The 15,431-nt window shown below is 43.5% G+C and overlaps 1 protein-coding gene across 3 annotated transcripts in view; it reads right to left on the bottom strand.

The window, feature by feature from the left end:
• Window positions 1-15,431, bottom strand: part of ALDH1A2 (aldehyde dehydrogenase 1 family member A2) — an 83,599-nt gene that overhangs the window by 26,956 nt on the left and 41,212 nt on the right. For all 3 annotated transcript variants that reach the window (XM_085303343.1, XM_085303342.1, XM_085303341.1), the window contains 3 exons: window positions 6,650-6,754; window positions 6,311-6,451; window positions 4,618-4,747 (listed from right to left, as the gene is read on the bottom strand). In XM_085303343.1, the coding sequence (XP_085159469.1) occupies window positions 4,618-4,747; window positions 6,311-6,385 (205 nt within the window). In that variant the 5' untranslated portion in view covers window positions 6,386-6,451; window positions 6,650-6,754. The remainder of the gene's footprint in view (window positions 1-4,617; window positions 4,748-6,310; window positions 6,452-6,649; window positions 6,755-15,431) is intronic.

The raw sequence follows: 15,431 nt of genomic DNA, 5'->3' as shown, positions 1-15,431 counted from the left end.
CGCAGCCCTGCCCCGCGCCCAGCGCTGCCGCTCCCGCAGCACTCGCTGGGCCGGCCCGCGGCTGCCGCTGCGTGCACTGAGCCCTGCGGCAGGCTAAGGAAACCGGCAGRAAAGGGCTGCGCTCCGGGGGGCACTGCTTGCAGCGATGGCCAGCGCTGGCGGTCTGCTTGGCCTGCATCTTCTGTCAAAGTAGAGTTAAAGCACTTTTGTACCTAAGTTGAGGTTTTTAGCTGTCTAAGCCAGCCCAGGCTCCAACAATCTCTGAATTCAGATCAGATGTTTTTTAGTGAGACTAAAAAAATGAAGGAAGGGTTACAGTAAAGGCATAAGCTGGATGTGCACCTAGGCCTATAGTGCTCGGTCAGGCAGAAAAACATGAACCTCTTTATTTAGAAAATCATTTCACCTAAGTGTGTGCGAGATGGTGAGAAGGTTACCTGGGGTCAGTCACAGGAGAGCCTTCACCAGGACAGAAAATGGCCAGAGAGAGGCAGGGAATAAGAGGAGGACAGATCACAGTTTCTTTCCCCCCCTTCTCGCTGTCTAATGCAGGGGATGTGCTTGTCCCTCCCACGGTGTCAGAGCACCCATGCAGCTGTGGGGCCTCCACCCCGTGAGTCTGGAGCTGCGGCCAGCCTTGTTCAACCTTAGGGAAGGGCCTAACGTCACRACAGAGAGCACATTTTGGGAACCTGCAGCAATGTCCTGTACCATACATCTGGTAACAATAAATGGGTTAATCCATAAAGTTTCCTGGGTTTAAGTAAAGGCTTCAACTTGGATTTGATTAGAAATAACTTATTTTCAGGTCTACTTATTTCTGTACATCTATTTTGCAGGCTTTGTTCAAGAGAAACTTGAGCTAGAGCAGCTAATACATCAGTTGGGTGCCAGAAAGAGAATGATTATGAGAAAGGTAACAATGTGCTGCAGCCAGGAAAAGGGACAGAACAGAGAAAACACAGGAGGAAGGGAGGAGAGAGAGAGTTTCACATCAGGAAAAGGTGGAAGAAAATGGTTGATCTGTCAATTTGTTCTGCACTGACAAAATGTTTTTTTCATCTTTTCAGTTTGTGGATTCTTAACAGCTTCCCAGTGGAGGTGAGAATATTTGTTCCACAATTCAGATGATCAGCTTTTCTAGGTTATCTTTCACAGACACTAACAGCGGTTCACAGACAATACTGCGAGTCGTCAGACCAGAGAGAAGTAGAAGTAAAACTATGGAGAAGTATATATGGAAAAAACTGCACAAATACTCAAGAAGCACATAGAAGAGTCAGCTAAAAATACCAGTTTGTACTTGGTGGAGAGGTGGATTCTCAGCCAGAAAGATGGTGACAACATAACAGTAACACAGTTATGTTAGCACCATCTGACTTTAGATTGTCACTCTATAATAATCACCACATGTCTATATGCTTCCTAACATAAAGTTACAGATAATCTGAACATGGTTGCCAAGTCAGAGAAATGGTGGCTTATTCTGCTGCATTGAGGCAGCATTCTCTCCTCAGAGCAATCCCTCCAGTTCAGGGTTGCTTGTCCCACTTTTGCCTATTAAAGCCCAGACAGTTGCCCTTTTAACGTCTACTTCTAAAGTTCATCATCCACAGACATTATTAAGATGGGACTTTTGAGGTTGCTTTCCAATAACATCCTCGTGAACACATATGACTTCAAGTTATTCAGATTCTTCAGATGACTCTGGACAAGCCAAAGGTACATATAAGAGCCATCTTGTCCATACTATAAAATAAGTTGTTACTATGGCAAAATAACTCAAGTTCGATTAAGTGAATCACTTTTATTGAACAATGAGCATAGAAAGCTCCCTGCGATCAGAAATTAAATAGGCAACTTGCTAACTTCTTAGAGTTTTAAGTTTAATGCATGCAACTCATGATAATAACACTGTTATTCTAAAATGCTATTGCCAATGCTAGCTAGCAGCCAGCAGGAGATTGAGATGAATCTGTCAGTATGATCCCACATGCAAGCTAAATAAATGTTCTAAAAGTTGTTGGGTTTTTTTTTTTTTAATATCCTCAGCTGATGTAAATTGGCATTCTTCAGGACTCACTGATATTAATAGAGCTGGGTCAATTTGCAGCTGCTTAGCACCTGGCCCAAAGATTTTTATTTYTTAATTAGAAAGAAAGCCCTGTTTATCCAGGGATCTCACTTTGGGACAGCAATACCTTCCACAGATGTGCTTGCTCAGATTTCCATCAGGAATCCATGGCTCAGACATTTAATTTGCATAAAAATCATGAGTTAGTCAAATGTCTTGTACAGAAGCACACAACAAACAAGTGGGTGAGCAGAGCAATGCTGGTTCTTTAAGTTGTGTCATATATGTTGTATTTAGAGATATATCTCTGCTTGCATTTAAGTTGTTAGTTTAATATCTTCCATTGTAGCCTCTTTCTGTTTTAATTTAAAACACAAAGGCTTTATAAATGGGAGCAAGCAAAGACAGCTAAGACAGTCTGAAGGTCTTAGGAGCTCTGGGACCAAAAGGAATGCAACTGAAAAACACTGTTCTTCTGTCCTGCATGTGTCTGTTGCTTGCCTACTGTTATTTTAGAGGAAAAGAGACCCTCAGCAGAAAAAGATGAAAGATTGGCATGTTTCAGATTTATTAGCACACTTAACAGAAAGAGAGATGTAATTGTTTGTTTATTTTTTTTTGTCGTTGTTGTATTATTTGGTTTCCCTTGCCAAGCTGACGGTAAGTGAATGTAAAGAGAACCACTATTTAACACTGCCTTTGCTCTAAGATAGCTCTATGAGAATGACAGATTTACGGTGTGAAACTAGAGGAAAAAAGTGGTGTATTAAACCAAGAGGAAGAACTAATTAATACCCTAAAAACCAGTGAATAGAAACTGTTATTGTACAATACTGTACAATAACTGTGCCAGCATTAAAGTTTGTATTTAAGAAGACTTGCTGAAAAAGTAGCTTCCTCTTCCCCAGCATAGACCACTTCACCGAAAAATCCAGGGTTCTCATCTGCTTCACTCTTTTCAAGGACAAGAATAAGCAGAGAATATTTTTTTCTCCTTAAGCTGGCACTGCCTTTTGGTGACTGATGTAACTTCTGTGTTCTTGCAGTGTGAGAAGGAGGCATTCACTGACGAGGGAGAAAGGGATTAGGGAACAGGAAATTTGCTGAATATATGAATTTATGGTGTGCTCTGCACTTTCACTCATTTAAATGTGAAGTGCAAGCAGCAAAAGGAGGATTTAGGAATCTCAGCCTAATGGCTGTGGAAATCTTCATAAGTCCTTACAAGAGAGTGTACAGCTGATATATTAATATTGTCATTTCTTTGGTGAAAATATACTAGTGATGATAAAAATCAGTCAGTTACACACTGCACTTTTAACAGGTTGAAACACCATGATGAATAATACTGCAGTGAGAGTTACATGATCTGTTTTTCCCTGGAAAATAAGGAGCCGCATTTTCAAGCTGACAATTTGTCAGCTTACCTAATTTTGATAGTCTTGTGCTTTGCTGTACTTACAGCAGAGGAAAACTGGTGTACTGCAGATAAAGATGATACATTGTGTAATTTTATGAAAATATGTGGCCACTGTAAAGGAGCCTACTGTACAAGGACAACAGCAAAATTCATTTACTTGTGAATGTACCTTCCTGGTCTCCATCAGTAATATGTAATAAAAATGCTTGTGCAACTATAAAGCTGAAAAGTATGGAGCAAATATTGTTCTGCCATATCATTTTTCAAAAGATTTAATATTATGTAGGTAGAAGATGAATACATTTATCTTAGTGACTGCACCTGCGTAAAATGATTCTTTGCTATGTTGTGCCATTTTGCGTAATTATAGCAGTTGGTACATTTAGTCCAGATTGCAAATTAAGATGTTCACAATCAAAAATGCTGCCTGCATTTGTTAAACAGCTGTGAGGGAGGGGCAGAAGGAAGAGATTTGTTGAATAAAAACGATGGTAAGGATTTTTTCTTTTCTAATCTCTTTACCAAAAAAGTAAGAGCTGAATAACATATTTCTTATCATTCATAATGATTTCTTTCTCTCTTATATATAACAGAACTGATCCCACTGAATAGTTTGAAAAGCAATTATAAAATATATCTAATACCTACATACAGCTCTCTATAATAACATTACAAACTCTATTGAGACTTAAGTGAATTTGGATCCAGTGTGAGTCCCAAGTGAAATGATTTGGATGGGCAGTAAGAAGATACATATAAACAAGATATATTTGTAGGCACACTGTTTTCTTAAATAGGCAGCAATGTGTTTTCATGTGTTCCAAAATATCTGTCAGGCTTATACCACATCCATTTTTATGAGTGGAACAATATTAAAATACAGATATTGAACTATCTCCTTCTCAAATGGACACATGGAGAAGAATCAAAACACTTTTTGGATGTATGTAGGGCCCCCAAGAACAATGGCAGGTGATCTAATCCAGCCCTTGCTGACTTACATTATATACTGGAAAGTCAACTTTGATTTCTACTTAGACAAGAAAAAAATTACTCTGTAATCTGTTAATCCATTTGGCCATCAGAAGAGTTGTGTGCACACATGTTTTGTAATCTGTCTTACCTACAGGAATGGTCATTCCATGGATTTTGTCTGCCCAACCAGCATAATATCTCAGGGTTTTTATTACTCCTTGAAGATCTACATAGAAGGCTTGCAGGAAAGGTTTGCCACTGTTCAATGATTCCATAGTCTAGAGGGCAACAAAAAGTTAAGACATATAAACAAAATAGCATTTTTAGACTATTGCACTTCAGCATTCATAGTCCAACAGCTCTTCAGTCATGAAAGATTTTTAATGAAAACCAAACCATATACTCCTTGGCATAGTCTTAACCTAGACAGTTCAGAGCAACTCTCTGATCCCCTTTGTTGCTTTAGGTTGGCAATTGTGAACATAGAAGATCTTCCTCAAAAAAATCTAGTTCCTTTAAACCTTCTGGAATGACCATGTGTGTGTGTCAGTGCGTGCGTGCGTGCATGTGTGTGTGTGTGTGTGTGTGTGTGTGTGTGTGTATTTTGGACCTAATAGCCACTGTGTTTGGTCCAGATATATAAATGTAAAATTGCTTTAATCAGGAGCCAAGATAAAAATGCCTGTCAAAGTAGGTTCTGTTATGTTAATGATAACAGCTGAGAAGGGGCTCCTTGTAACCCCACAATAATGATCTGAATCCATAAAGAGAAGAATGGACATATCCCTCTTCATATAATTGATGTGAATATAAAAATTTCTCTATATGGCTGCCAAGACTCCTGCTGAGGTCTGAGATATCTATAATGTACAGCCAGTTTATTTATTGCCATCAAATAAACAAACTTTCCTCTAGGGAAGCTCATAAATTAACAAGCTAATGTCCTTATTTTTAAGTTAATATTCCTATTTTTAAAGTACCTTATAAGCTATCCTCTTAAGAATTCCTAAGATCATTTAATGAAAAGAATCCAATAAAATGTCCTAAGATATTGAGTGGCTTAACTGACTCTCAATAGCTGTCTAAGAGAAATCATTAAGAATGGGCAAAGTACACCAGTGTGTAACACATGAATATATGCTAACCATCGAATGAATTGCTATAGAGAAGAATGGAGGTCTAATTCTGCACTGATTTACATCCCCAGGAGCAATTAATGGCATTGCCTGCGGTGCAATTCAGTAAAGAACTTGGCTCTAAAAATACAAATCTAATGACAGGCAGAGTAAACTTGATTTGCTGTGCACTTCCTTCTCCCCGTGGCGATTTTACAGTATACGCTGGTGGTAAGATAATTTAAGTGTTGACAAAGCTAGAATTAAGATGTTCACCAGCTTAGTCCAAAGCACTTGACATGCGGAAAACAACATTAACAATGCCACAGTTTAGATGCTTCATACGTGAGTTAAATAGCATAATACACAGAATTTACGTTACCAGCTGAGTATCAGGAAGCATTTCACCTGTCATTTCATTAATATCTGCACCAGTTACTTCACAGACTCTTCCATTTTTTATTTCAGAAAAGTTACAAGTGCTCATAACAGGCATATACATGTGCACACAAACGCACACCCATTTACTTGTCTCATGTCCAATGTAAAGGTCATTTGAGTCAATCGAAATTGTTGTTGACTTTGATCTTTGTATCAGTTCTTGAGCAGTCAGCCATCTTAGTCATCAGGCTAGTTTAAATTTCAAATATTGCTCATGTTACAACATTTATGAACTACTTTGCTCTCAGAATGTAAAATTGACATCGATTTTCATGTGTTACTTACGGCAAGAATTGCCCTGTCTCTTTCGACTAAGTCTGCTAACTTATCCAGGAGGTGGCCTCTTTCCGATGCGTCCATTCTCCTCCAGACTGAACCTAGAGAAAAAGCAAGGCGAGCAGCTCTCACTGCTTTATCGGTATCAACCTGTCAAGGAGGAAGAAAAAAACAAAGCATTGAGGTAAGTAATAGTAAAACGCTACCAGGCATATGAAATTGCTTGTTGTACAACCTCTTAGTAGCATGATGGGTACTGGAACTGGAATTAATACAAGAATTGTCCAACAGCAGTATTTTGGAATTTTTGCTTTTGGTCTATTTGTAAGCATTCACGGGATGCGTTACCTTGTCAGCTTCCTGGATCTCGCAGATCTGCTCTCCCGTTGCTGGGTTATATACTGGGAATATTCTCCCACTTTCGGAATTTTGCCACTCATTATTGATAAAAATCTAGAAAAGGAAGAAAAAATGTAAAACGTCTCAATCCTTCTGCAGAAACACACAGTAATGGATATAGCAACAAACTTCTGGGAAAGGTTGCAGATCCCAATACCAAAAAGGTGAAACCGATTTATGTGTGACTGAAAATTAGAGATTTCAAGAGTTCAGGGTCAGCCCTGATGTCTTTCTGTGTTCTGTGGCAGTGTCACTACAGGAGCAGCATTAGACACTAAATAATTTGGTTAACAGTCAAATTTAATTCAAACACTGTAACAAACTAAAGAAATAACGATATCAGAGCAAAAGCCTTGAAACTGCTGGAATCAAGACAAGGGTTTGGACTAATCATTCAGTACCCATCTCGGAAAGTAAACATGTGGTGACTGATCTAGCCCAGTCAAGGCTGAATAATCTCTGACATCTCTGTTTTTCACCCAGTTGATCTGGCTGTCAGTTGATTATGGCTACGCTGAAGGCTTGCGGAACAGAATTAGCTTGTTTATCTGCCTGGGACAATGGAGACTGTTAAATTCTCTCAGTGTTGACATCACTTTAATTGTCATGGGCAAATCAAATTTGAATTTTAATGGTGTTGACAGCAACTGTCTTGAGAGAGGTAATGACAAATGAGTTTATTTAAAGTAGATTTTTACTGGTAGCGACACACATGTAAGTTAAATTTTATACTGAGTGATTCTCAAGAACAGAATGCAGTTATTTATTAGCAAATATGAAATAAATCACTCTAAGAAAATAAATGAGTGAAAAATTTTCTGGTATTCAGACTCTTTCTGTCTTTGAAATCTTTTTAAGACAAAGGATGAAAGCATTCAAAAAGGGCAGGCACCATATGGGTTCCTTGGAGCTCCTGTATCAATGTTCTTTTATTGTATTCCATGAAATACAACTTGAAATGCTTAGGGGGAAATCCTGGCCTCACAGAAATCAATGGGAATTTTACCACTGACTTGATTGGGGCCAGGAGTTCAGCCCTAGATAGAAGGAAAGTTTACTGCCCTTTTTGCAAGATGGGTTAAGCTGTTTTTATAGAGACAGGGACCTTTCTCTGCTTAAAGCAAAGCAAGCCCCATGCCCCACGCAGGCCCGGCCACCGTGGCTGAGCAGGACGCCGAGCRGCCCTTGGAAGGGGCCGGCGTCCCCGTTCCCGTCAAAGACATTCAGGTAGCGGGAATTAGCCAGTTTTAGACCAGGACTACATAACGGGAATCGGTATGTAATACTGGCCCAGTTTCCTCACAAAGCCACCATACGTGCTGCGACGAAAGTCTGTGCCTCCGACGAGGCAGCCTGACCGTCACCCCCCGTCCAGAAACGCGCGCTGGCACCTCTCCAGGCTCCTTGCTGCCGGGCACTACAGAAGTTGTTACCTGCGCGCTGATACGCGGCTCAGGTCAGCCACGAAAGCCCAGGCAGCGAACGGAAGAGAGCCTGCGAGCCTGCCCGTGAGGGCTACGCCGAGATGGCGCCAGATTGCTGGTTCTTTTCTTTTGTTTGTTTTTCTCRGATAAAAATGTGATGTGTCAAAACAGGACAGAAGTAGCCAAAAGTTGCTTGCTTTTCATGTGGAAATGAATGGAATGTAATACCTGTTTTTCTCCTATTCAAAGAAAGTACGTATGATTATAGAGCCTTTGCTGACTTTTCTAGGGTTGGATCAGTACAATGAGGCTAGCAGCACCAGCCCGCCAACTAAGTAATTTTAACTTGAATATTGTAACTTAAATGTACAACTTGTCTGAACACAAAAAAGCACCAGCCTCAAAACCTGTGTGTAAGTAAAGAAGATCACCAAAACTTCAACACGTCTATAAGGAAAGAAGAAAGAAACAGAAAGAGACTGAACTGGGGAAAAAAGGACAAAAGCATTTTTAGCAACAACTACAACAAAAAAAACCCTGGTAGTCAGAAAGCTCAAGATGAAATATTGCAATACCAAAAAGTGTAAGGGGGCTGTAAAAGAAAGAACACGGTGAGGGCACTGGGATGGCCGTGCATTTTAGAAAAATTAAAGAGATGGCACGCTGACATTTGCACATTAAGGTGAAGATGTGTCCACAGAGTTGGCTGTTGCCAGACAGGAGCTCACTCGACCCATTCGCAGTGCCGACTGAAGCCACGTAGCTGGGCTCACCTCCGCAGCGTGTATCAGCTCGGGCTCAGTGCCGCGCTACCTGCAGCGACCTGGCCGCTGGCTCAGCACCGACTCACGTCTGGCTGCCTCAGGAGAMGGGCAGCACGCGCCTGTGTCTGTCTGAAAAAGACCCTGAAGACATAGTCAACTGTGCACAGAAACCAACAACTACCCGGGCTCTTGCTTTTACGGCTGTGTTTGGAGCTCAGCTCCCAGGGCTCCAGGAACAGGGCTAAGATCGCACCCAAGTACCTGTGACCGATGACGCAGGAATCCCGCGGAGGCGAGGGATGCRTCCTGTCGGCAGGGTGGCAAAGCAGGGGGCACCTGAGCCCTTCCCCTGGTCTCGGCAGGGGATGGCACCCCAAGCCGAGGCTCTGGGGGCAGGAGCTGGGAGGGCCGCGGGACGCTCCCGCGGGCAGAGCCGGCCTGCGCCCTGCCGCCGGCGCTGGCCGAGGAGCAGGGCACGGCCCTAGGCTGCCTTGGCGGTCCGTCCTCGCTGCTGCTGGCCTGCCTGCCGCAGCAGCCCCCACCGCGGTCCCTCATCGCCCCCCCGCCTCTGGCCTCAGCCTTTCTTTGGTCTGCACCCTCCCACCCCTTTCAGTGTCCATTTTTCCTTAGTTCTTTTTTGTTTTGGCTTTCTAAAGTAACTGAACTTAACACACCGTTTCCTGTCGCCCGCTTCCTTTGCATGCTGTAATTATCTCGAACCTGCCTGCGTCCTTGCACTGTAACCTTCTCAGGCCATGGGCTGCGTCTGCCTGTGCTCTGCTTATGCTGCTCCATAAAACGAAGCAGTGGTCTCTGTTAGGACATTTTGGAGCCAACTAGCAAAAACAGAAACAAAGAATCACCAGTAGCATCTTGAGTGACTCACAAAAGTTGAAATCTGGTGTCTCGCTGTCACCTTTTAGACTGTGTGTAACCAAAACAAAGCAGCCCTGAGGCCTGACCTGTGCACAAGGACCTGCTGGTGTCCGTCCACCGACTGCAGCGGCGCTCGCTCCGCGCGCACCGCGTGGGGCTGCGCTGGGGAGAAGAGCCTGCAGCTTCGAAAGCACACGGCCAAAGGAGAGGGAAGGATGTTTGTTTAAGGTTACAGTATGTGCACATAGATTCCCTGCATGATCTCTGTCTTGAAAGAATAAAACATTTTGGTTGAATAAAAGAACATGAGAAGTGGAGGCAACAGCAATTTTGTTATGGTTGCTGTTAAAGAGAGGACTAAAAAAGTGTTAGCTACATTCTGCTGGGATGAACAACGACCCTCAAATTTGCCAGTACACAGGACATGTATATGTTCCTAAAATACGTTTCAGCACTGGAGTAAGCAGTGCCCTGAAATTACAAAAGAGGGCTGCACCGCAAGCTGACTGGAACTATAAGGTGTATGATTTTATTGAGTGCTCCATTTATCCCACAGTGTTTAGAAAAAGAACAGTAATAGCAAATATTTCAGATAGGACATGGGAAAGATCTATTTGGCATAAAGCCGGAGTTGAAGGCAAGAGAAATTGCTACTGTTAATGGTTAATGTTAGTTTCTTCCTGTTCCACTTTCTATAAACAAGGTATTGCCTATACAAGCTCATTACTGTAAACTGAGCACATTTAAATTGGCAGTAAAATCAGAGTATTTACTCTAGTGCACATATAAAGTACCTAGTCCCATGTTTTGGAACAGTTTCAAGTCTTGAAATCCAGCAGCTGGCGGCTTTACAAGCAAAACCTTACACTTAAATAACTCACTTTTGAAAGTTTTAGGTGTTCTGTGTCAGGTAGTACCATTCAGCAGATATTCCTACCACCACGACTCAAATTCTTTTGCAATAAATTTGCATTCACAGGGGCTTTTATAACTCTTCCAGCACTACTGACTCCAATGGCTGTTGATTAAATGTATATATCCTGTACATTTAATCTGACTTTCATTATGGCCACTTCGTAAAAATGCCACGAAATGGACAAGCGATGACACATTGCAAGAACAAGGAATCCCTGCAAAGCCTCAAATTGGGTTTTTTTCTCCCTTATTTATAGTGACCATTGTAAAGGCTAACTGTAAATCAGGGAGAATATTTGACAGCAAGTGTTCCTATCTATGGATTATATATAACCCATCCTAAACACCAGATGAAAAAAGGATAACCCTAGAAAAAAGAAGGGCTCGCTTCCATGTAAATCATGCTACAAATTGGACAACACCCAGTGAGTTCATTGTTCAGCCTCAATTGTGAAGGCTATTCACATTTACTATTCCCCTGGAATCAATGTTAATTAAGGCTGACTGAGGCTATAAATCAGCCTTTGGTTTTTACAACTTAATTCAGCATTAAGCATATATATGTAAATAAAAGGTAACTGATTAACCACTTGAGTTTTCCAGGAGTTACTGAGGTAATTTGTTTTTGTTTGAGTCCTAGTGTTACCTTTTGTGGTTTGCAATAAGGAAAAGAAAAAGTATACAGTATGTCATGTATTTGCTATGCGGTATTGTGAGTAGTAAAATAATCTGGCCTGTTGGGTGCTATCAACAAAACTGTGCCAAAATGGAAAGGGAAGAAGGGAACACTTGAAAAATTTCGGAACACTGTGAACATTTAGTTTGCCATCTACTCCCTGCAGTAACTGCAGTAATGCCCGACCAGCAAGAGAAAACGCAAACCTTCCTCTTTTACTGTGGTCCCTATCAGTACAACGACTTGGCCAGCAACAAACACAACTGGGAAAACAATCTGGATTTAGCTGGTGTGCAATGGTTTGAGGCAGGCACTCAGTACCAGCTGCGGTGCAGCCCAGGCCCCAGCAACGTGGGGCAGGAGCAGAGGCACCGACAGCGGGCTGGGGCCCGGCGGGAGGCGTCCAGCAGGCAGGTGCCTCGCGGTGCACGAGGTGCAGCTGCGGCTCCTTTTTGCCCTTGGGAGTATGCCCGGGCAGTGCCACCRGTCTCCTGAGACCGCATCCAAAGGGTCCCTTGATAATTCTGTTCCTTTCCAAATGAAAGATGGGGAAGGCTTGGCATTTTCCTGAAAGAACAGGCACTGCCCCCGTGGTACCACCAACAACCTCATGCTCACACATGCTCCTCACAGACCTTCTGACATTTAGAGCTTTGCAAGACAACGGCTCCCCGTTTTTACACGAGCAATCACTTAATTGCTAGGTTCAGTTTCTGCCCTTGGTTAATTATGTGCAGCCACCGTTGACCTCCTTCAGAGTTACCTATGACTAATCAAGGAAGCAATTTGGCCCATCATATAGGGCGCATGACTGTTCAGCCCCTTTGGGATACGATATTGTACGGAACAGTATAAAAAGGACCAAAAAAATTCCAATGTTAGCTTGTAAAAATTCAAGTTACTTTGAAACTCTGTTGCTGTGCAGTTGGAAGGAAATCATATATTATGTTTTACGTAAGACCTGATTTAAAAAAAAAACAAAAAAGACTATGCACTAAGTTCAATAACATTTTTGGATGCTTATCAGTTTTGAAATCGAGCCAAGATTTCACTTAAAGCAAAGTAAATTAAGCTTGGCAAATAAACAATTACAATATCTTGCTTATGTAGACATCTGTCCCAGTTGGTTTGCTAACAGTTAGAAACTTTATGTTCATTTCAAAACATACAGGTAATTAATTTCTAAAATACGAGTGATAAGCATTCCAACAGAAAGGGATGTCTACAAAACCAAGCTGAACAACCTAATGTGCAATGCAATAAAAACAAAATTTAGAGCAGAGAGAAAACAGACAGGATGTTCTGTTTTCATAGCTATTTACTACTGAGGAAGTATGAAACGACCATCTTTGTGTGTGTCTCTATAAATAAATATAAAAGTAATTAATTAAAATGCAGCACAGAACTAATACCTCATTTGCAGCTCTCTGCTGAGTGACATTTGGTTTTGTTGCACTACAAATTCCCTCTGATGTTTACCTAGGGGCTAGCCCTGGATTTGGAAAGCAGAACTGATATTTAAATTCACTGGGGATTCGTGCACGCTCACTGCCTCTTTTTTTTTTTAACATCCTCTCTAAAAATATACTGGGGGGGGGGAAAAACGGGGTTATTTTAATTCAGAAGAGCAATCAGCACAGGTGGCAACAACGTAACTTTTCATTTCCTTTCTTGAAGCTGCTCCGCGATGATGTGCGAGCGCGCTGATGAGCTGCAGCGCTCCTTCGCCCTTGCCTCGGCATGATGTCACCAGGCAGGTCTGCAGCCTCCCCAGCTGCACGAGGAAGAGCTTCAGCCAGTGGCCAGCCAGTGGCCTCGCGTTCAGCTCTTTGGAGGTGGAATTATTTTCCCATGGATTTAATAAACAATGTTTTTGTACTTTTGCAGCTCCAGAAATGTTTTTTGTTACAGGAAGAGGATTTTAACATCCAAATAATAATGGCTTCCCACAGGAGATATGGTTCTGGATGAATGGAGGAATGAATGGGAATTTCCTAACTCAATTGATTTAGTAGCTGGTTATAGTTTCATTCCATCAAAGTGATCCTTTTTTCATATGTGGCTTTCTCCTTAGAGAGCCTTCGCCGTTAAATCTGCGCAGATGGGGGAGGGGGCATCAGATGCCAAAGTGCTTTACAGAGACTCACAGCTGTTCAGCCCTCCGCATCTTCTCATCGCTGCCGGCACTAAGGAACACATAATGACACTTTTTTTGTGGTGGGGGACACAACAATTTTAGAGGCACGCAAAAAATCCAGCAGCATCATTTCCCTTGGTAAATATTTCATAACATCACAGATACCGGGCACCTGTGCCTTAGTCTGGTCAGGAAATTTCATATCCTTTCCCATCTCAGCAACTTCATTTCCTCTGCTTTGGAAACATTTCAAGAGTCCTAACGATTAGCACAACTGCAAGGCAATGAAGTAGAAGGGATTGCCAATCAGAGGTGCAGCTTGTTTATTTTCTCAAGCTTTGTTTTCCTTCACTTTTATGGCTGCTTTGATACAGCAAGCCTCTCGTACGCTAGTCCGAGCGGCATGGGGCGCTCCTGGGACTGACTGGGAACCAACAGCTGGCTGCAGACCCAGAGAACCTGCGTTTATGAGCAGGCGTTACGAAAGCAACAGCCAGCGCCAGCAGACTGATTGGCGACTGGTCAGTCACTGAGCAGCAACACCATTTAATTTTATTTTTAACCGGGGATCGCTCAGGTGAAGGCAAGAGCGCGGAGCTCTTTGCCGGCACTCCACGCATCGGGCGCCACGGGCCGCAGCCGGCCTCCCCCGGCAGCCCCGCTTCTGCGGGCAGCGGCGCCCGAGCCTTCCTCGGGCAGCGCCAACACCACTGCTACGTGAACCGAGCCGACTGCCCGGCTCGAGCGCGCCAGCACGCACCGTTCGCGAGCTCGGCCAGGCTCCCGCAGCGCGGGGCTCCTGCTCCCGGAGTCCCCCGGGCTCTGCCTCTTGCAGCGAGAGCCCTTCCACGCGTGGCGGGGCTGGCGTGGGCCTCACGAGCAGCAGTAAAGTGCACGCTCAGTTTAATCCCGGCAAGCAAGCACCCGTGGACAGAGGTGCTTTTCAGCCACCAGAGGTCCAAATCCACCCCCATAAAGTTGGTAGGAAACCAGCTGGTTTCAGTGGGAGCTGGATCAGGCCCCAGGGGATGGAGAGGTCCCTGTGGCAGCAGCTAGAGCTGGGGGGTGGCTGCACTGGGGGATAAACTTACTTCACCGGGGGCTGACACCAGCTCCAGCGTCTATGAGGGCCAAACAAAAACAGAACATGCCGCCTTTTCTTTTTCTTCTTTGGATGTTTTCTTAACATTTTAGTTCATTCGGGCTTCTTCCCTCCCACAACATTGCCCTCCCTCCTCCACCCCTCAAAGGGAAAAGAAAAAAAAAAAGAAAGGAAAAAAAAAAAAAGATTTGGAAAGGAAGAAGAGGTCTTTTCTAAAGCTGCGTGAGATTCTTTTTTTTTCAACTCTCATTGGACCCCCAAGCGGGGAGGGTAATGTCCTCGCCTTTGGACAAGCTCTGCCATAAATGGGGGTTTCCTTCATAAACTCCAAGTTGAAGTTTCACTTAAAAATGTCTAGAGCCTAAAATTCAGAGCGCACTAAGAAGGCTGGCGAACTCCAAACATTTGCAAGCATACCACAGCAGGAGGATCAAAAAAGTGGGAAAGGTCTGGAAATGCATGAGAAGTGAGAGCAGCGAGGTGAGCCCAGCTTCCCCGTCAGTGCAGCAGTACCTTGAAATCAGTGCTAACCCGGGTCACGTGCCAAGGATGTATGTCTGGATGAGATTGGAGTATCTAGCTTTTTGGGATGTCACTTCCAAGCAGCAAGGCCTGAGCCAAGCCTACTACGTGGTATCGGTGGAGTTTGGATCAGAAACCAAGTATTTAAAATAGGCGACTACACGAAGCTCTCGGTGGCATCTCAGCCTGTGCAAACGCAACGGGAGCACGGCGTGGCAGATGCGCGGCTGGCGGAGGAGCCGYGCCGCCCGGCAGCCGAGCGGGGCGCGCGCAGGAGACGCTGGGCTCGCCGCGGGCCGCCGGCGAGAGACGCGC

This window comes from Rhea americana, unplaced genomic scaffold, assembly GCF_003343005.1.
Source record: "Rhea americana isolate MKP2758 unplaced genomic scaffold, rheAme1 scaffold_2, whole genome shotgun sequence".
Classification (NCBI taxonomy): Eukaryota; Metazoa; Chordata; class Aves; order Rheiformes; family Rheidae; genus Rhea; species Rhea americana.
This window is presented reverse-complemented; position numbering and strand designations above follow the sequence as displayed.